This window comes from Denticeps clupeoides, chromosome 14 (assembly GCF_900700375.1).
Source record: "Denticeps clupeoides chromosome 14, fDenClu1.1, whole genome shotgun sequence".
NCBI lineage: Eukaryota > Metazoa > Chordata > Actinopteri > Clupeiformes > Denticipitidae > Denticeps > Denticeps clupeoides.
Window position 1 is genome coordinate 18,064,877 of NC_041720.1, and position 19,606 is coordinate 18,084,482.

The 19,606-nt window shown below is 42.7% G+C and overlaps 1 protein-coding gene across 5 annotated transcripts in view; it reads right to left on the minus strand.

Moving 5' to 3' along the window:
- Nucleotides 1-2,323: 2,323 nt before the first annotated feature.
- cdc42bpb (CDC42 binding protein kinase beta (DMPK-like)) overlaps nucleotides 2,324-19,606 on the minus strand; it is a 49,420-nt gene continuing 32,137 nt past the window's right edge. The window contains exons 14-39 of one of the 5 annotated variants that reach the window (XM_029002356.1): nucleotides 18,745-18,992; nucleotides 18,505-18,610; nucleotides 18,305-18,429; nucleotides 17,933-18,038; nucleotides 16,660-16,722; nucleotides 15,397-15,545; nucleotides 15,217-15,314; nucleotides 15,032-15,111; nucleotides 14,475-14,516; nucleotides 12,442-12,525; nucleotides 11,467-11,544; nucleotides 11,274-11,379; nucleotides 11,014-11,150; nucleotides 10,445-10,584; nucleotides 10,275-10,356; nucleotides 9,974-10,190; nucleotides 9,125-9,187; nucleotides 8,437-9,033; nucleotides 7,846-7,943; nucleotides 7,641-7,725; nucleotides 6,822-6,942; nucleotides 6,426-6,543; nucleotides 5,033-5,224; nucleotides 4,375-4,483; nucleotides 3,933-3,991; nucleotides 2,324-3,814 (exon numbers count right to left, since the gene is read on the minus strand). In XM_029002356.1, the coding sequence (XP_028858189.1) occupies nucleotides 3,686-3,814; nucleotides 3,933-3,991; nucleotides 4,375-4,483; nucleotides 5,033-5,224; nucleotides 6,426-6,543; nucleotides 6,822-6,942; nucleotides 7,641-7,725; nucleotides 7,846-7,943; nucleotides 8,437-9,033; nucleotides 9,125-9,187; nucleotides 9,974-10,190; nucleotides 10,275-10,356; nucleotides 10,445-10,584; nucleotides 11,014-11,150; nucleotides 11,274-11,379; nucleotides 11,467-11,544; nucleotides 12,442-12,525; nucleotides 14,475-14,516; nucleotides 15,032-15,111; nucleotides 15,217-15,314; nucleotides 15,397-15,545; nucleotides 16,660-16,722; nucleotides 17,933-18,038; nucleotides 18,305-18,429; nucleotides 18,505-18,610; nucleotides 18,745-18,992 (3,432 nt within the window). In that variant the 3' untranslated portion in view covers nucleotides 2,324-3,685. The remainder of the gene's footprint in view (nucleotides 3,815-3,932; nucleotides 3,992-4,374; nucleotides 4,484-5,032; nucleotides 5,225-6,425; nucleotides 6,544-6,821; nucleotides 6,943-7,640; nucleotides 7,726-7,845; nucleotides 7,944-8,436; nucleotides 9,034-9,124; nucleotides 9,188-9,973; nucleotides 10,191-10,274; nucleotides 10,357-10,444; nucleotides 10,585-11,013; nucleotides 11,151-11,273; nucleotides 11,380-11,466; nucleotides 11,545-12,441; nucleotides 12,526-14,474; nucleotides 14,517-15,031; nucleotides 15,112-15,216; nucleotides 15,315-15,396; nucleotides 15,546-16,659; nucleotides 16,723-17,932; nucleotides 18,039-18,304; nucleotides 18,430-18,504; nucleotides 18,611-18,744; nucleotides 18,993-19,606) is intronic. The other 4 variants (XM_029002358.1, XM_029002357.1, XM_029002359.1 and 1 more) reach the window with 4 other exon arrangements.

Consider the following 19,606-nt stretch of genomic DNA (forward strand, 5'->3'; position numbering starts at 1 on the left):
AACCCAAAAGGCTTATTACAAAGACGAAAACGAAGGACGTTTTTGCTATAAAATTAGTTCGTTTTGTATACACACAAAACAGTTTCAGTTAGTTTTCGTTTTTTTTAACTCTTTATTTCACTTAACGAAAATGCTTTTTCAATTCTAGTTTTAGTTTTATCGTTTGTTTTCGTTAACTATAATTGTGGCTCAGACCACAATATCTAGTCTCAGATTTGAACTTGAAATACCAATCTACAATCAATACCATATCAATTTCTGCATAGTCCACTTTACAGGCCAAAGGATGTTCAGGATGGGTTTTACGTCTGCTACCAACTGCTCACACTGTCCTGGAGACACACCTGACAGTTACATCTACGCTTTTTGGTTCAGTCCAAATGTTCAGATGTTTTGGTGCAGGATTTATGAGGATTTATTTATTTAGCAGCTTGTTGGGACTCCTAGACGGTGTCACCACCTAAATGAATACACTCTGCATGGCTTTCATTACCTTATGCATTGCTAAAAAAAACTTTCCTCATGAACTGGAAAAATAAAAATAATCTCAATTTCAACCAGTATAGAGATTTGCTGGAGATCATTAGTCTTGATGCATATTCTGCTGCCACATCAGGTCCAATCTCCCTGGGCTCCTTTAATCAACTAGATTACATAGTGGGTGTGGGGGTTGTGGTTTTGCCATGCTTTGGTCATTGTCTTTGACATGGGGGGCGTATGGACTTGGGGCATCTGGGGGTTCCCTGGTGTGGGCTTCCTGGGGGGTTTGCCATTGGGGCTGCGGTCCTGGCCGGGATGGGGCTCTGGTGGCTCTTGGAGGGGGGTTGTACCGGTGGTTGCACGCAGTGCTGCAGGGGGATCCTGTGTTGGTGGCTGGCGGCTATGCAACTCAGGGGTGGATCTGGGGTGGGCTTGGGGGCCTGAGGCTCTGGGGTGCAGGGGAGGTATTCATCTTCTGTCCCCTTGTGGCCACCTGCACTTCATCACAACTTAGACATTCTTATTACTCACCCTGGCATTATACATACATATAGGACCATGGGGGTGGGCACACTGATTGGCAGAGTGCAGTCTGAGCTGGGATTTAAAAGCGTTTTTTGAACAACATGCACCAACACCACATTTGAGCGGAAGGGAGGCATGGGATCTTCTCACACCCTCTGTTCGCTGTCTGTGGCCAGGGTCTGGCCTGTTGCTGCCGGAAACTGGGCGGTAAAGGGAGACATTCTCCTGTGTCTGGGGTAGACTGCCCCTCTGCCCGGCCGTGGTCCCTGGACATGGGAGGGTATGGGGAGTGTGAATGTGTATACAGCGTTTGTTTTTGTCTGTCTCCATGTTGGGTGAATATCTGCATATGAGCCAATTCCCCTCTCAACACACCCTGGCGGTGGATGATGCCCTGGACCGTCGATGGTTCTCAGCATTTGGGACTAGCTGCCCTGTAGTAGACTGGTTAATTCCTGGGAACTGCTTAGCAGGTCCTGGCCATCCTGGCTCTATTGGATCCCTGGCAGGGGTGGGGACCATGGATCTCTGGGCCCCTTACCTGGTCTGCCCGGGTGCGTCTGACAGCCGGTGGCCCCTTGGGGCTGCTATATTGCGGCTGCTGGGCGCCCCCTTCCCCCTTATGAGGTTTTCCTCTGCCCTTTTCTATGTGGCCCTCTTATTGACTTCCGTGCCCTGTGGGGGTCTCTGGCTGTCTATTGCCTGGTCCTCACCTACGTCCTGGGATGGAAATGAACACTATAACCACTTACATGGAGAAACCTTGTGGGCACGGGCGCATACACACAGGACAGGGTGGTAGTAGCCTAGTGGGTAACACACTCGCCTATGAACCAGAAGACCCAGGTTCAAATCCCACTTACTACCATTGTGTCCCTGAGCAAGACACCTAACCCTAAGTTGCTCCAGGGGGGGACTGTTCCTGTTACTAGTGATTGTAAGTCACTTTGGATAAGGGAGTCTGATAAATGCTGTAAATGTAAAATACACACGGGTGCACTCAGGGCTACACATAAAGGCTCACACAGGCGCACAAACACATACTGGAGCAGCTGAACATGTCTTGTATGATTAATACTGTGCGCTGTTAAAGGGGAACAAATGGTTATGGACAAACCATGATTTATTTGAATTATTCGGCAGTAGATTTTGCATGCTCTCCTCATGTTGGCCATGGTTTCCTCCTGCCCAAAAAAAAAAAAAAGTCATGTACACTAGGTGGACTGGCGACTCTGATTTGTCAATAGGTTTAAGTTTTTTTTTTGTTTTTTTTTTTTATGAACAATGTGGAGCAAACAAATAATCAGTTGAGAACAAAGCAGAACAGAAAGTCTTTTTATTGTTTGTTCAATTTATGAGACTAACAATTCAATAATTACAAGAATTTCATTGTGTGAGTTTTTTTTTTTTTACTTAAGTAAAAGCAGTAGTGTACTGTCCCATTTTTTTAAGAAGCAGATTGGTGCAGGACAGTTAAAACAAAGGAAAGATCACAAACACACAAAAAAAAAAAAATAATAATAATCAAGAAAATATTTTTCGACTAATCATGTGCAAGTTTCATACAATGTTTCTGATGGTAGCTTCGGAGGGAAAACATCACCATGAATATTTTAGTTTGTCGAAAAGGTCCTGCTTTTTTTAAACCCAAGATGGTACTGAAGGCAAGCTAGTACAGCGTGGCCCACCCTTCCTCTCTGATGCAGAGGTTGGACAGGTCCATGGGTGGAAATTTGAGTGATGAGCATAAGTAGCACACAGAAGCAGCAGCTTGATAAGACCTACTGAATTCCTGTGGGTAGGCAGGGCCTATTCACTTATAAACACGTAACTATCCAGCTTCTGCAGCAGTGCTTTGCTTCCCATCAACTCTATATATTTTGTGGCGAACATCTAGATTAAAACAATATTTCTTACAAAGGCTGGTTGAAAATGTGTAACTGGAGAAAAAGAAAAAAAAAAAAAAAAGGCGATAAAAGTGCCCAACGGTTTGGGTAAAAACCTCCAGAGTCCAGTGAATGGCTCAGACTCTCAGAGTCTAGTCAGCATTCTTCACTTCATGTTCTGAGGGAAGGTCCACTAGTCCGTTAACAGCTGACCATGGTGCAGTGAGGTTCAGTAGATCATTTCTGTCTTGTCTCATCCAATTATTTTTGTACATATATATTTTATATTTGTAAAGTCTCTCTTGCCCTGGTGATTTGAATAGATCCACTCAAGTCATTTTAAGAACAAAAGGAGTCTCTGTTCCCCCCACTTCCTTGCTCGGCCACTTTTTTGTATTTATTCTTTATTATTTCCAAGCAATAAATTTTGATCCTGCTTCTCATCCTGCCACAGCTTTACTTGACACAAAAATAATCATAAAAGAAAAAAAAGACATGGAATTAAAAAAACAAGTGTCAGATGCATTAACCTTATTAAAATAGTTCCAGCTCTCAAGTACACCTTATTTCTTCCCTCGAATGGCCTTCACGACAGAGTAAGGGGAATGACTAATGCCTTAATCTTAAACCAGGGCTGATCTCTCAGACGGGTGACAGATTCAGATCTTGGCACTTTTTTGATTTCTAATGAGTGTTTTAGTGATTGGTAATTTAGTGTGTGTAAGTGAGAGTGTGTTTGTGTGTGTGTGTAGGCTACAGATTTGTGCACATTTCTTTGCATGGGACAAATCTCCTCAGCCATCCAGGGTGTGGTCCAGTCCGTCCAGGGTCAGCTGACTGCGATGGGGAGAGTTGGGGCTTGGTGGGCTGCTGGGGTTTGAGGAGTTGGAGGGGGTGGAGTGTTTGGTGGAGTCTGAATCCGGCTGAAGGAAGAGGATCAAGAATAAAATAAATAAATAAAACCCACCACACACTCTATGGTGGAAAGCTGGAGCATTTCAAGTCATGTGGTAGTAGATGCTCAACTACCTGCTCACTCACCTCACCCAAGTCCTGGTCTGGATCATAAACGTTACGAGATGCCCCGGCGGCTCCAAAATCTGCATGAATCACACAACAATTTATACTAAGATGCCTGTGTGTATTTATATTTCAGTGGAGAAATTAAGCTGGTCCCGACTGCATCATCAAAGACAAAAAAATGCATCAGCTCAGAGATGCCAGAGATGAGATTGTTTTAGTCCAAAGAATGTGCCAGAAAATACACAAGATGGCTGAGAGTCTTTAACTGCCACGATAATGCACTTTGTCATAATTAAATGAGAAATGGATTCTTCGACACTTATTCTTAACAAGCAAGAAAACAGCAGAGCCTGTTTGTGATAATTCGAATCGTTCATTAAAACATGAAAAGTAAATTATGGGCACAATCAGTGGGATGTTTGCTACTCCCTAGTGTTTATGTGTATCTGAAAGTCCATACCAGAGGCTGTGCGAGAGATGTGGCTCTTGCTCTTCTGTTGCCGGGATATACTGGAGAGGGGGCGCGTCCTCTCCTTTGCCAAATCATCCTGAGAAGACGGCATCACGCTCTGCACCAACATTCAGAGGGGGATGTTAGACCAGCGCCACGAAACGCGTGTGGAGACAGACCCACTAACAGTGAACACGTAAGACACTCCACCCAGATCAGGCAGAGACATGTCTCTCGCCACCAAATAAATCAGTCGCAATGTACTGCTGTTTTCATTTCTGCCATTCTGTACAAACAAAACTGTTGGATTTTGTCTATTTAGAATTTAATGTTTGGTGCCCCATTAATTGTGTTTTTTACTTGAAACCTGCCTAACCTTCCTAACATGTGAAGTGCTAAAAAGTGCAAAAAGTACAACCCCCACCCCCGCACATCCATAACCCCACCCACTATGCCCAACACGAAGAGTTCCATCCAATCAGCTCCTGCTTTTCGCTTTCTGCCCCGTAACTAAACATAAGGAGACCTAGAGGGGTATATATCAGGTACAGTGATGGGTGAAAAAGTCCAGAGAGGAGGGAAAGAATGGAGAAAAACAAGGCTACAGGGATGGCTGAGGGGTGGAGAGGTTCAGGCAGGGGGTGGGGTGGGGTGGATACTAGCCTACCCTTCCCAGGGAGGAGGTAGAAGGAGAGGAGGAGGAGGTGGAGAGCTGAGGCAGACTCTGCTGGGAGGAAGGATCTTTCTGCAGGTAGAGCCCAGCCGAGACCGGGCTCATGTGATAGACGTGCTCAAAGTTGGTCGGAGGGGAGATCAGGGCGTGGTGGCGTGAGGATGAGGGGGAAGGAGCCTCAGTCTGCTGCAGTGCCAGAGAGGAGAGACAAAATAAAGAGAGCAGGAGGAGGAGAAGAGAGCATTCCAGGGAGAAAGGAAAACATGAAGAGAAGAGAGGAGTCAGGGAAGAAAGAAGAGGAGAAGAGAGTGGAGGAGAATGAGGAAAAGAGGGAGGACTGGCGTAAAAGAAAGAGAACAGATGAAGGCATAGTGGACGAGTTCTGTTAAACAAGAGAACAGTGGAACAGTCGCAGAGTTCACATGCACACAAGAAAGTAGTGTTATTTTATCAGGGTTCTTCTTCAAGAATTTTACTCTAATGACCATATTAAAAATTGAATTGCCAAATTGAAAAAAAGTGTTACGGGAACTACGTTCTTAATGTTATACATTCATATGTCAATCAGATTTCAATGACTTTTCCAGAACTTTATATGTTAGTTTGTTATTCAAAAACATTTCAAGACCTGGAAAATTCCCTTTTCAAATTCCAATTTCTTTTCAGGTTTTAAACTGGACCCTGTCCTACTGCCACGCAGAGCATTCAAGAAGCAGGAGGCTCCAAATTCAGAACTGGTTAACTGTGGGACATTTTCAGATTAGACCTGGATTAGGAATGTCTTTATTAGACAAAGAGGAGCTGCTCATGTCATGCCGGGTTTTACTACATTTTTAGGCAACAATTCAAGGTTTATTACAAGATTTTTGTAGTCATAATATTAGTTTACATGAACCCTTACCCCAATGTGGCTAATATTACATTCCAATGTAAACTGGCTTAGAAACAGTTACTAATGTGTAAAAGAACAAATTTAGACTGGTGTGGTGTAGAAAGCAATACATTTTAAGAAGATGAATGAGGATGAAAAAAGGAGAATTTTTATTTGTGGGTTTGAAATGCTTTTGGACAAAAAATGGTTGCAATACAACCCATCACAATATATTTGTACAGCAGTGTTGTGCCAAATAATTCCAGCTACTGCCCTGCCAATGATCAGAATTACATCACTTCAGTTAATGAAGGAACCAAATGATTCTTATCAGATCATGTCCGTCTCCATTACATGATTACTTTCATCTGGTTATTGATCTGACTTGGATTATTGTGTGCATGTAAACAGAGTGAGTGTAAAAGCTGTAGAAACAGGTCCATAACGAGACCAAAGACCAGACCTGGTTCAGATTCCAGTACTGAAGTCTGTACTGAAGTACTGAAGGGTTCTTACCAGAGGTAGGTCCATCAGAACCTGCATGCCATCCCCTGGACCCATATGGGCCACATGGTTAAAGTTGGTGGGGTTGGAGATCATCTTGGACCTCAGTTCTGGGTCCCTCAGCATCTCTCTGTGACACAAATAAAAAGAAATCGTGAGTGCTGCCTATAATAGAGCCAACATCTACTAAATTAGAAACATCTACCAATCACCAGCCATTTGATTGGTTTATATAACTATTGCAAATACAATTGTAATACTTACTTCAGCAGATTTAAATACAGACTTTCAATCTCTGTGTGAGAACGCTACATGAAACCTAACGGTCAGGCAATTCACGTGTACTATATACATAAACGCGTGGTGTAGGATGTGGACAAGGTCAATATTGGTAATGATTCTCCAGACCTCCTCTGCTGAAGCCTTTCTTCCTCAGGCACTTTGAAGAGGAACTTCCTCTTGCTGCGTGTCCGCACCATCAGCTTCTTGCTGTTTTCTGAAGTCTCAGGGATGGCCAGATCACAACCTTCTGCAGAAGCACGGGATTTAGAGTTGGAGAATTAGAGTTGGACGCAAGAAAAAAATATATATATAAATTGTAAATCAGGGGCAGCCCTCTCGGGTGTGTTTCAGAGCAGCAAAGGCAGTATTATGAATGGGATTAATTCAGTTAGTTAAATGTATGGTATACTTCTAATAATGACCATTCCATCATTAAATCTATAAATATAAGCATAGCACAATTAGAGATGACAGGAGGACACACAACCTTTGTCTCTCAAGTAGGAATTATATGTACTTCAAAGAAGTTAAAAGTACAATCACCTACATATACTTAAAGTATAAAAGTATAAAAGAAGCCCAGCAAATAATAAAACCCCAATTTTTCAGCCATTCAATTGGATGGGAAAAATAGATTCATTAATGCAATGCAATGCACTAATGCAATAGTCTTTTAATTTTGTAATTTTTTTTTTTGGGTGTGTCTAAGCCCCGGTCCATTAGGTTTAAACCAATAATGATATCTGGAAGGTGTATATTAAGCAAATAGATAAAAAAAATGCCTAATAATAGAAAGAAACTAGGAGTAGAGCGAGCCTGTAATTGTAAGAAGGTATAGAAAGTACAGAAAGCTGGCAGTAAAAAAAAAGTTATGTAATGACACCTGAAAACTCCAGCAGGAAGTGAACTGACACAGTAATGTGGCTGACACAAGAAAGTGTATACCTGTAGAGTTGCTGCTGAAGTAGATCAGGCGGGGCGGCTCGGAGGCAAGGAGGTTCAGACTGCCCTCTATATTCAGTGGTCTGATCTGGAGAGAGAAGAGATGATTACGCACGCGCACACACACACACACACACACACACACACACACACACACACACATTTGTGTTTGCTTGGTGTTGGTGTTCAGAAATTAGCACATGCTGACCTTCCTTAGAGAAATGGTCTGGACCCACTCCGTTGTGTGGACGTCAAAAACATCCAGCCCGTAGTCACTGTATACGGTCAGGTAGGTGGAATTTGAGCCTGTGAAAAGAACAATGAGTTACGGGGACATACACATCTCAAAACAAGTAGCTCCTTTATGGCATATTAGTGGGATGTCAACAGAAGTGTGGAAAACCGCTGAGTGACGCTGAAATGAATTCCGAAGTGTATTTTAGAGGGGTTGGATTTTTAGGCTTGTGGTTATGTGATGGAATACCTGCAGTTTCGTCATAGCAACAATCTAAATATAATGCTGACTGACCGAACCACCCCCTAAAATTCCAAGTAAAAAATTTGTCTCCCCGGGCGCCTGTCATGGCTGCCCACTGCTCACCAGTCCTCAGGGTGATGGTTAAATGCAGAGGACAAATTTCACTGTGTGCACAGTGAAATTTATCAATTGTTTTTTTTATCAATTGACAGCCCAAATAAGATAAAAAAAAATCTAATTACATTAAACACTAATAATAATTAGATCAGTAATCACTTGCACACACACACACACACAGACAGACAGATGTAGCTTACGTACTGCATGCCAACGGCGTAGCGGGCCACATCAGCTCCTGGGCGCGTGACCGACGTCCCTGGGCGTCCACGTACACCCCCAGCTGACTAAAGCAGAGGAGAAACTCGTTGGCGTCCACCTCCATGGCGTGCAGTGCATCCAAGGGCTCCTGGGCCAGGAACGCCAGTGAGGGGTCGCCTGGGCTGACCAGGCTGACTGGTGACGACTCTCCCTGCAGCGCCAGCAGCGCAAAGCCTGATGGGTATCCCACACAAAGGCGCTCGCGCACCATGCCCAGCCATTGGGCCACGCCGGGAGTTTGCACCTCCCACATTTTGCGGTGGTACGGCTTGGCCTTAGTGATCTCGTAGCACAGGACCTGCCGCTTCACGGCAGCCAGCATGCAGGCCGGCCCCCCGGGCCGCAAGGTGCCTGTGGTCAAGGCCTGGCAGCCTTTGGTTTCTGTCAACTTTATGTCAAAGGCGGCTTCTGCGCCTTCCAGCGCCCCCCAGGGGTGCAGGTGAACATGGCGGTTCCGTCCACAAAGCAGAGCCACGATTTTCTCCTTGGGGATGAGATCGATCTGCTGGACCTTTTTACAGTCAGAGGCCCTGACGATCACTGGGAGGAGATCACACGAAAAACCACAGGGTTCAGTTCAATATTTCCTGGACGTTCAGACGACGAGAGCGGCTTACGGCCTTATACCTACCGTCTCTGGTAACTTCCACAACAAACAACCCTTCCTCCGTGCCCAGAGCAATACGCTCTCGATCTGGAAAGAGACACCAAAAGCAGTGAGCACAGAGCATCAGAAATCCAGCCCTCCTACTGAAATTTCACTACCAGACCACAGCTTCACACTCACATGTTTAAACAGTTACAAGATAAAACACAGCATTTCTTTCATATTTCAAGCAGGAATACATTTTAGTTACAGGCACGAAACACCAAATTTACCAGAACAAAGTCTGCTGAATGTACCTGAAGATATCTTGCAGTAAACATTTGTCGTTATACATTGTTCTATAGCTAGTTGACCAACACTGTTCCTGCTAACTGACATTTATTAATATACTCTGCTAAGGAGTTTGACCTTAAAGTAGCATTCAGAAACTCAAGAAGAACCATTTGTGCTTCTTGGGTATCATTTAGTAGACATGAATCATGGCCACGGTTTGTCTTTATGGAAACTGTATTAAGCCTCTACTGTGTATTGACAGGAAACTGTCAAAACCCCAACGGCTGCCCCACCCCCAGTTTAAGGGAGACCATCATGGTTGGTTATGGGGAAAGGTTCGAGAATTGATACACCTTTGAAATCTGCTTACTTTGCCAACAATGATTGCAAGTAAGCCATGGCAACCTGAGGAATTCTATGTGGCACTGATGCCATGCTTAAATATATATATGCTCCTCTTCTGCTCATTTTCACGTTTATTATTTAGTTACAAAATATGATCAGAATTGTGTAAATAAGCATAACTAAATCAAACCTAAATCTGTTTTCAACATGTTTCACAATCAAAATATTCTATGTCTGTGACTGGGTTCCATGTACCAATGACCGCTGCTGACAGGGTGGTCTTGATAGCAGGCAAGCAGCTGTCGTAGGCCTCATGAAGAACATGGACTACGCGGTTCTTTAGGCGGTTCTTGGCCAGGATGTTCTGCAGACCCTCCAGGATGCCCACCCACTTTCTCTTTTCCGGCTCACTCTCCGCCAACAGCAGCAGTGACACAGTCTTTGCTGGAGAGCTCAGCAGAGATGAAGTCACCTGATAAAGAAAATGACAATTGGTGATTGTGTCTACTGTGGGACACAGGTAAGAGCTGTTCATAGGAAATGTGGAGGACTGTACCCGGAATATGCACGGGATGTCTTTGCGAGTGGCATGAATCACATCAGAAGCCAAGACAGAGCTGACTGAGAACTCTTCGTCTCTGAAACCCAAAAACATTAGAAAGCATCTACGTTAGTGCTCTATGTTCTTCGAGGTAACATCAAGATAGACAACAAACCACGTGGCACCTCAAATCGAGGACTTGACTGGCCACCACTCCAGGCTGGGTGGATTTCCCTTCTGGCACCTCATAGAGGAAAAGCTTACAGTCACACACCACAGCATACGCCCGCTGCCAGCCTTTCTTCACTCCAGTGGGCTTTGGAATCTGAGGGACAGAAATTACACTAGTACACAATGTGCAATATGTTGAGTTTTCAAAAGGACTATAAATATAAGACATACAGAAATTCATTAAAATTGACTTATTTTATAGTATGTAGTAACAAAGACTCAAAATAATATTTGAAGAGCAAGACATAAGAAGCAGGCGTTAAATGCATTCACTTTGCGTGCTTAGCTGGAAAGGATGCAGTGATTTTTTTTCCCATCCCTTACATTATGCAACAACAAACCACTAACAATTGTTTATAAGTTGCTCCTTGTGGTGAAAGTGTATTATTACTTTAAGCGCTTATTAATTTATTTAGTAATTCAAGGGTGGGCCGAAACATTTGGTTTGTAGGTGTATGTTTGTTGCACAGCAACATGCTGCTCCTTTTAACGCAGTCAGGTCCTGCTTGCGTCACACTCTCACCCTAACAAAGCCCTTGTAGGCTGTTCCAATGCCCCTCTGCACATCAATTCCCAACGGCCGCTTGGCCTGATCTGGTGGAATGGGGCACACCAGAGGGGCGTTGTCCTTACACGACACATGGCAGATAAATGAGCACACTGAAAGAGAGTGAGTGAGAGAGAGAGCTCATATGAATGCATCATTATAACAAACAATCTCCACTAAGTTCCAACATTGCAACGATGGTGGCACTGGGTATTGGGTATGCAGAGTGCACTTACCTTCACAGGCGTATCCCTGTCTGATCAGGCCCACCATCAGCGAGGTGCAGTGGGTGCACTGGGTGGGGCTGGAGAAGGTCTTGATACTAAGCTGATGGGCTTTGGGCTGAGGAGGAAGAGAAGATGATAAACTGAATGTAGAACAGGCAGAGTTTAGCAGACTGAGGTACAGCTGGGAACAGATTTTCTGTACCTTTGGTGTGGTCAGCAGTGAGGACTGGTAAACTGGGGGCGGGGCAGAAGGAGCAGCCATTGGGGTTTTGACAGTTTCCTGTAAAAATACATAGCAGACACTTAATACAGTTTCCATTTAGGCAAACGGTGGCCTTCTCCCATGATTCATGTCTACTGTTGTATATCAGAAATCACTAAAACACATATCCCTAAAATGATAGCCAAGAAGCACAAATGGTTCTACTAGAACTTTGTGAGCAAAACAACCAGTGCAGGGAAACTGAGAACTGTGGAAGTATGACGGAATAATGAATATATTAGAATACATTAAAAGATCATGTTAGAAATGCATGTGAAAAACAGCTGTGCGGTTTGTTTTACTTTTGCAATACTTCTGAATTTGTCTGTTACTTTTAGCACATCAGAATCAACACGAATAATATTAATAATATAATAAATAATATTGACATCATCGACATTCACATTTGAACATGGGAAGCAGAAGGGTGTCATTGTAAGCGGTAATATGACCTTCAATTCACACACATGGGTTTTATGACTAATTAAATATTATTCTAGGCTTGAACTAAAACATTTAGTCCAAAAATACAAGATGTTTTTAGTCATTCTGGTCTATTATCATCAATATGATTTTTTTTAATTGATTTGTCCAATTTGAGTGTGAAACAAATTATTCTAAAAGCATTAACTTCTTTAAAAAAAGAATGTAATGTTGCAATATTACATCCAAACCCTGAGTGGAACATAAACACAATATCCAATTTCCACCTTTTACTCAGTTCCCCAGTAATTGACATAATACACATTTTCCTTATTGTTTAAGCTCTAGTACTTTTACAGGAAATTTGACATACATTGTAAGCACACATTTTATTCTGCTGAGCACAGATCCAAAGAATGCCGACTCAAAACAAGGGCACAGGAAGAGTGGAGGACAAATGTGGCAGGAAGGTAACCACAGACTTATACTCACATCCTGCTCAGGGGCCACCAATGGGGAGGAGGGGAGAACATCCGACTTCTGAGGTGTGGCTTCGACCTCACTGACTGAACTGGTCTGTAAGGGAAGGAAGGGGATATGAATAGACACCAAAGAGCGATTCCACAGACCCCATTCACTAACCATCCCTGACAAACGTCTATTTCTTGTAGCTACACTTTAACTACTGAGTGAAGACAGATTTAGGTTGTGGATATCAGCATGTCCTATTAAGGTTGATAGTAGGGTGCGCTTGCAATACCGTAGCATTGAAGAGGAGCCCTACTTTCAGTAACAACTTGCTTCAGCAGGCATCACAAATCAGATGGTACATTTTACAACATGAACTCAGGTGCAAGAACATGACCAAAAGGTAACAAAAGCATGACACTTGACCGTACCAAAATTGACATTTCTGGCACCTCTCAATTGAACTCAAAAACAAGCAGAATTGTGAAATGGCACCAATTACATTGAACAGCACCAACTTTCAATATACTACTATGTCCACTCTGCTACGTCCATTCTTCAAAACAAGCTACAGAAAGTAGAAGCTGGATCTGTTTATCAGGCTCTATTAAAAAGGGATGGGTGCCACATTGTAAGCCTTCAGTGTACTAAGTATACTGGGATTGAACTTTTGTTCAAATCTCTTGGCATATATGTTTTTATGATACGTGACAAAGGCAGTACTAAAGAGAGGTGAAGCCTTTGGAGCAAACCAATCTTCTACTCAGTTCAGACATTTTATTTAAAGCACTGAAAAAACACACAGTTAAAACACCTAAAAACCACAGTATTTTTGCCCTCAAACATTTTAACATTTCAAATTAAGGAGATTTAATTTCTTTCGATTAAGACATCTGTTTGACCACATGCCTCTCCATGAAAAATTCATCCAGGAACTATTTTAATTTGTATAGTTCATACCTGCAAGAAAGGAACTATTGTGTCCAAATAGGAAACACAGAGAGAGAGAGTCAGTAATTTTGGTGTGCTTCAGTGTTTAATTTATTGTTAGATTTATCCTCTTAGACAAAACCATGAGTTATGCAGTGCAGCGATACACAGATTTTAACAGAAAACCTTCCAAACAACTACACCACCTTGACTTATTGTATAAGTGTCGCAAACTGAACTGGAAGTGACAAAACAACAAAAAAAGATAGAATAATCTAGATAGAATAATCGAGCTATCTACCTGAAATTATTCTACCAGACAGCACTTTTCAAACAAATGAATCAAATTTCCAGGTTCTCATAGTCAAAGCATAGTAAGCAGTAAACACCAGAAATTAATTTTACACATGGATTGAGAATCTTTGAGATGTGCTGGAGTAGACATTATGCAGAAAAAGGGCAGTGTATTTAGAGGAATAGATTAGGAAATGAAAGGTCACATAGACCTCATTACTGTTACTTCATATAGAAAGACAAATAATGCTAAGGTCACCTCATTAAAAATAAATTTGGGATGAAATGAGATTAGAATGGATCAAGATCATATTTCTAACCTCAGGGACATATCAAGAATATTTATCTGCTTAAATCAATGCCACAAGATCAGGCCCAGACTGCTTTTAACTCATAATTAACTCAGCACATTCTTACTGCTAATCGTGCTGTTGTTAATGTCAACCTCTCATAGAGCATAGGTGCCTGAGAAGGCATAGGTTATTTTTATGATTATCGTGAAGCAAATGCTAACCACTGATGTGGGAATACTAACGCTTATGGCCGAGATGTAGCTGAGAGAAGGGGTACGCTACAGTAAGAGAGGTGAGCAGACAAAAAGATGCACAGGCCAATGTGCATTTTAATAAACTCTCACATGCTGCCATGAGTACAAATAATCTTAAAATAGAAATGATTAATCCAAAATGTAAATGGTTTTATGATTAAATAGGTCTTGGCTTGGTATTTCTGCTGTCAGAACAGCAAATTAGAAAGGTATGTTGTGGAATGAAAAAGACCTTTTGTCTGCGGACACCAGGGACAAAGTGGGATTGGGGTTCTGAATAACTTACTTCCTCCCAAAATGCTAGCAGGGACGATGCAGATGAGGAGCTCTTTTTTTGAACAACAGTTGTGACAAAAAAAAAAAAAAAAAAAAAAAAAGATTCATCACATGGCCTGGTACAAAAGGTTACAAAGGACCTTGAATAGTGTCTCAACCCACTGTCACATGTATAAAACGAGGGTCACTTGGAGAGAAGGAACTAGCCACCAGCTTATTTTGTTTGGATAGCAAGATGATTATTTAATTATGCTTTTATGAATAAAGTTTAAAACGGGAGAAACCACTGTTGATAAAATATAGCCCTCACACACACTGTGTCTTCATTCCAGATAATTTAGTGTGCCTCATAATGATATGTCACTCATTTTGGACACTAGGTGAAGTGGGAATGCTCACTGTTCCAACACCCAATCAGATTCAGAACCAGTCAATTGACCACATACTGAGAAACAATAGATAGATTACAGTCGCAGTCTGAACTCCTACAAGGATTTGATGAGAAACGTGGTCTTCTTTAATGAACCAGAATTAGAAAGTTATATACGGTAGAGAGAACAGACTCACCCTGAAGGTCAGGTCATGGGGCAGGGGAGATGTGTTGAAGTACTCAAAGATGGAGTCCTGAAAGTCGGGCAGCTTTAGGCCTATCAGATGAGAACAGATGAAGATGTCTTTCATTTCCTTATCACCAGCATTACAGCAGACTGCTGCAATCATGCGTAATCCTGTCTGAGAACCCCCAACGTCACCTTTGTCTGTGCGAGAGCGACTGTCCTCCAGCTCTTTCTTCATGTTCTCCAGCTGTTCTTCTAAGCTCCTGTTTTTGGCGTCTGACTCCTTCAACTTGCTGCGAGTACAATAGAAAGAAAATAGTGAAACTGCGACCCCAATCACATGCGACTTTATAAAAAACAACTGCAATCCCGCACCTCTCGAAGGAAATGTTGGCCGCCTTCACTCTTCGCAGTTCGTCATGCACCAGCTGTTTGGCTCGGATCTCTGCATCCAGCGCCGACTGGAGCTCCAGTCGGGCAGACATGTCCACCTTCTGACTGCGTCGCACCTTCCACAGAGGATCCTGGCCCAACACAGACACGGAGAAGGTCAGAATTGACATATTTGCTCACTTTTGTTTTGGATGTTTGGTTGCGGACACATCTGAACACTCCAATTTGAATAAGCAGTGCAAAGAAATCCTTAAACTCAACAGGCCATGAGCACAAAAATATTAAAGACGCGTACACAATTCATTATTATTATTATTTCTTATCACGGAGATCAAGCACATCCACAGGGGCTGCACTGGACGTGCAGGCAATACTTCCCTGGAGATACAGCATGCCAGTCAGCAACAAGAGCACTAAGATCTCACACACATACACACGTCTAAAATGTAACTATGTTTAAGCAAATGATCAGCTTTGTGTTGCCTGTTTCAGTTATGGTTGCTTGCTATGGGTAGTGGTGGCCGAGCTGGGTGAGGAACTGCCAAGGTGCCACAGAGGCACCGTCCCCACACACTGCTTTCATGGCTGCCCACTCAGGGGATGGGTTACATGCAGAGGACACACTTCACTGTGTCGTGCTTGTCACGTGTGATCACTTTCACTTCACTTGCTGCTGGGGAGAAATTTCAACTCTGATATAATGTTTTATAATGATCACAATCTGCATTATTTCAGGAGACTGCAATTTCTTTTACAAAATACAAGCTTTTGTTCGGTCAGTAATAGATTTAAAGCATAAAGTTTGTAATGACTATGTAGAGGGTATAGATCACAGTTAATGGGAGGGGTTTTAATAACCTGATTTTTTACCAGATTTTAGCCATGGCAGAGGAGCAGCAGCAGATGATCTTTAGCTCTGTACTACTGTAAATGGACTCCTGGTGAAATGATCAAAGCCAAAGCCATGCAGATCAGACACCACAATAACAGCTTAAAATGAGCCAGATGACATGCAGTGGAGGTCTTGCAGTTAGGATGGACTCAACACTTTTGGGCTCAAAATATGAAATAGTGGGAAGTTGGCATGAATTCAATTCATGACAACCAGGCAGGAAGGCGTAAAGGAGTAGTTGTCAAGAAAAAAAAATACTGAAACTTGAATTTGGACGAGCTACTCCTTTAACTGATTGGGAGTGAATTAACCAATAGGGGGAAACAAAGTCCCACCCCACTGAACCGACTCACCCGCTTGGAGCCCCTAAGAGCAACCAAGGGCTTCTGAGACGGGGCACGGTCTTCTGAGCCATGCTGAGACAGTGATGGAGAGAACAGTACTTCAAAAATAGTATTCCAAGCCGCAACGCTTACCAGATGTAATCTTTTTGGCCAAAAACTATAGATCCCAGTGTACAACGCAGTTAATCCAGATCAGTGCATCCCAGACAGAGGACTGAATGTTGTGTAGCAGTGTGTACACAAATGTGAGGATCAGCACATCAAATCCCTAAAATTGTTATAGGTGGGCTGCTGAAACAGGCCTACTTCACCGGTCAACTCGTATAATGCCTAATTTTGAGCATTAACCTAGCTTTGTTGGTCAGTATATTTATTCATGGTTATGATCATATTGATAATGTTTATATGTCTTACACATTTTTAGAAAATAATTTCCATAACTTTTCAATTACTCCAAGGCAAATTTTCATGACCATATTTTCTCTGAAATTTCTGTGCAAAAAACCCGTAATCAGGATGTTGTCGGTTCCAATCCCGAACCGCCAAGGTGCCACTGAGCACCGTCCCCACACACCGCTCCCCGGGCGCCTGTCATGGCTGCCTACTGGTCAATAGGGGTGATTGTTTAAAAGCAAAATGGTTTCTCTTGCAGTCTTATGGGAACTATGTACTTCATGTTATATATCCATGTGTTAATCAGATTTCAATTACTATTAGTATTCCAAATCTTTTCAATGGCTGGAAAATTCTTTTCAAATTCTATGATTTTTCCAGGCTTTTAACAACCGTAGGAAACTTGATATGATTCGAAAAGGAACTAAAACAACGGCAAGTAATGCAGGTATGGCTAAAGAAAGTATTGTTAGTGGGGTGTGTTTATGTGTGACATTTTAAAGTTGATTCTGTGAACAACTAATTGTTCTACTGCTTGTTTTCAAAGGAAAATAAAGAATATTGAACAAAGGCATTCCTCACATTTGTGTACACACTGCTACACAACATTCAGTCCTCTGAAGTCCCAACCTTGTTTTGGAAAGGATGTAGACTCCAACCAACTCTGTCGTCACCTACAGCCAAAGCGTCTCTTTAATCACCTCTATTTTAGGCACCGAGCAACACATACCGAATGTTCACCTAGTTCTAACAGGGCCGTTACTGTACTAAGATTAGGAGAGGGCTGCTCCTATCCTTTTACCCGTGCTTTCCAGACACACAGTGTGTCATGGTGACAACAGGGATTATAATCAAGAGCTGAATGATGTTATTGCAAAAGAAATCTCACCAGGGTTCTGGAACCCAGACTGGTGCTGCGCAAGGACTCCAGCTCTTCAGTCATCTTAGATGCCAGAGCCTGCAGGTATCCACGGGCATCCTTCTCATCGCTCACCCTGCAGGACAACACATACACACAGAGTTAACTGATTCCTCTCTCAAAAACGAGTGTAGGAGCATTAATCATATGATGCATGCAGTCAATGGTATGGCGTATTTCTGTGTTGTCCAAGTGAATTCTTGCTGACAGCATTACAATGTGAGATAATGTTAACATTATTCTGATTGTATCTGCTGATCATCTCTGTTGCACAACAGTTGTTGATTTAAGTCCAGTTATACAGGTTGGTGTTAATATATGAAGGCGCCGTGAGAAGCTCACCACTGGATGATCTCAGCGATTTGGGCTTCCCAGTGTGCAACACTCTCTTTTTTTGAGGCCAGGTCCTGCAGCTCGTCCTCCAGCTGCCGGTTCTGTGCGGTCAGCTTGTCGACAAATGTACACAGCTACAGAGGAACAATTCTAATAGTCAGGAGCACGTTAACTACAGAAGCCCTTCCTACCTAGTCTAAATTACTTACTCTGTCAGTCTCGGCCAACAGCTTGCGGTTCTCCTCAGACATGAGACTGCGCTCACGCTCATACTTCTCTTTTTGAGTTCCCAGAGCATCATCCATCTCAGTTTGCCTGTAGGTACAGTAACAAGACGCTGGTCAGTATGTGTATTTTGGTGGCAAAATAAAAAAAAAAAAAAAAAAGAATGCTCTGATAAAGTATTGAGGATTGGCCATCGGAATCATGGCTACTTATTATGCGTGTACCTATCCCGCTTGGCCTTCTCCAGCTTGTCTTTGAGCATCAGCAGTTCCTTGTGCAGGGACAGTTGCTGACCCTCGGAGTCGTGAAGCTCCTTCTTCAGGTTCTTCAGTTCGGTGCTGTGGGACGCCTCGCGCCGCACCAGCTCCTCCTCATAGAACAGCACCTTCTTCTCCAGTTCAGACTTCACCTTCGACAGCTCTTGCTGCACATCTGTACTTAGGACGGAGCCACGCCCACTGCCCTGCTTCACCTGGGAAGAGGACAAAAGTCCAGTCATTCCTTCCTTAACAAGAAGGCTATTTTTACTAGTTAATAATGATGCCACAGTGTACATTAGAGGAAAGAACCTTTACATACGATTTGATTATTGATGCATCACAATAAATCCCATACATTTTTCTACATTACTTCACATTATGTTTTCAAACACGTTAAGGTCATAACCAGGTGTTTTTTGTTTTGGAGTTTGTGGTGTCAGGTGATCGTAGACTGAACGGCTACAGTTTCTACTCATTGGAGCAAATCAAAGCATTAAGTGGGCATTAAGCCTCAGCGTTAAGTCAACATCAAATAAAGTTACATACAAATTCTGTTGAAATCACAACTAACTTTTTAAAGTTCACTTTTTCAAGCGAACCCCAGTGAACCGGCAAACAATGCATACAGAAGACATACAGTTCATTTCAATCGTCTATGTGGACGAAGATGAACCTCTACCCTAGACCCCCACAGTCACTACTAGAATTTTTTTACCACTGCCAGAAAAACAACCAACCATATACTCCAGAATATTATGAAGAGTAATCAGATGAATTGCAAAGTCCCTCTTTGCCATGAAAATGAACTTAATTTCCCCCTAAAAAA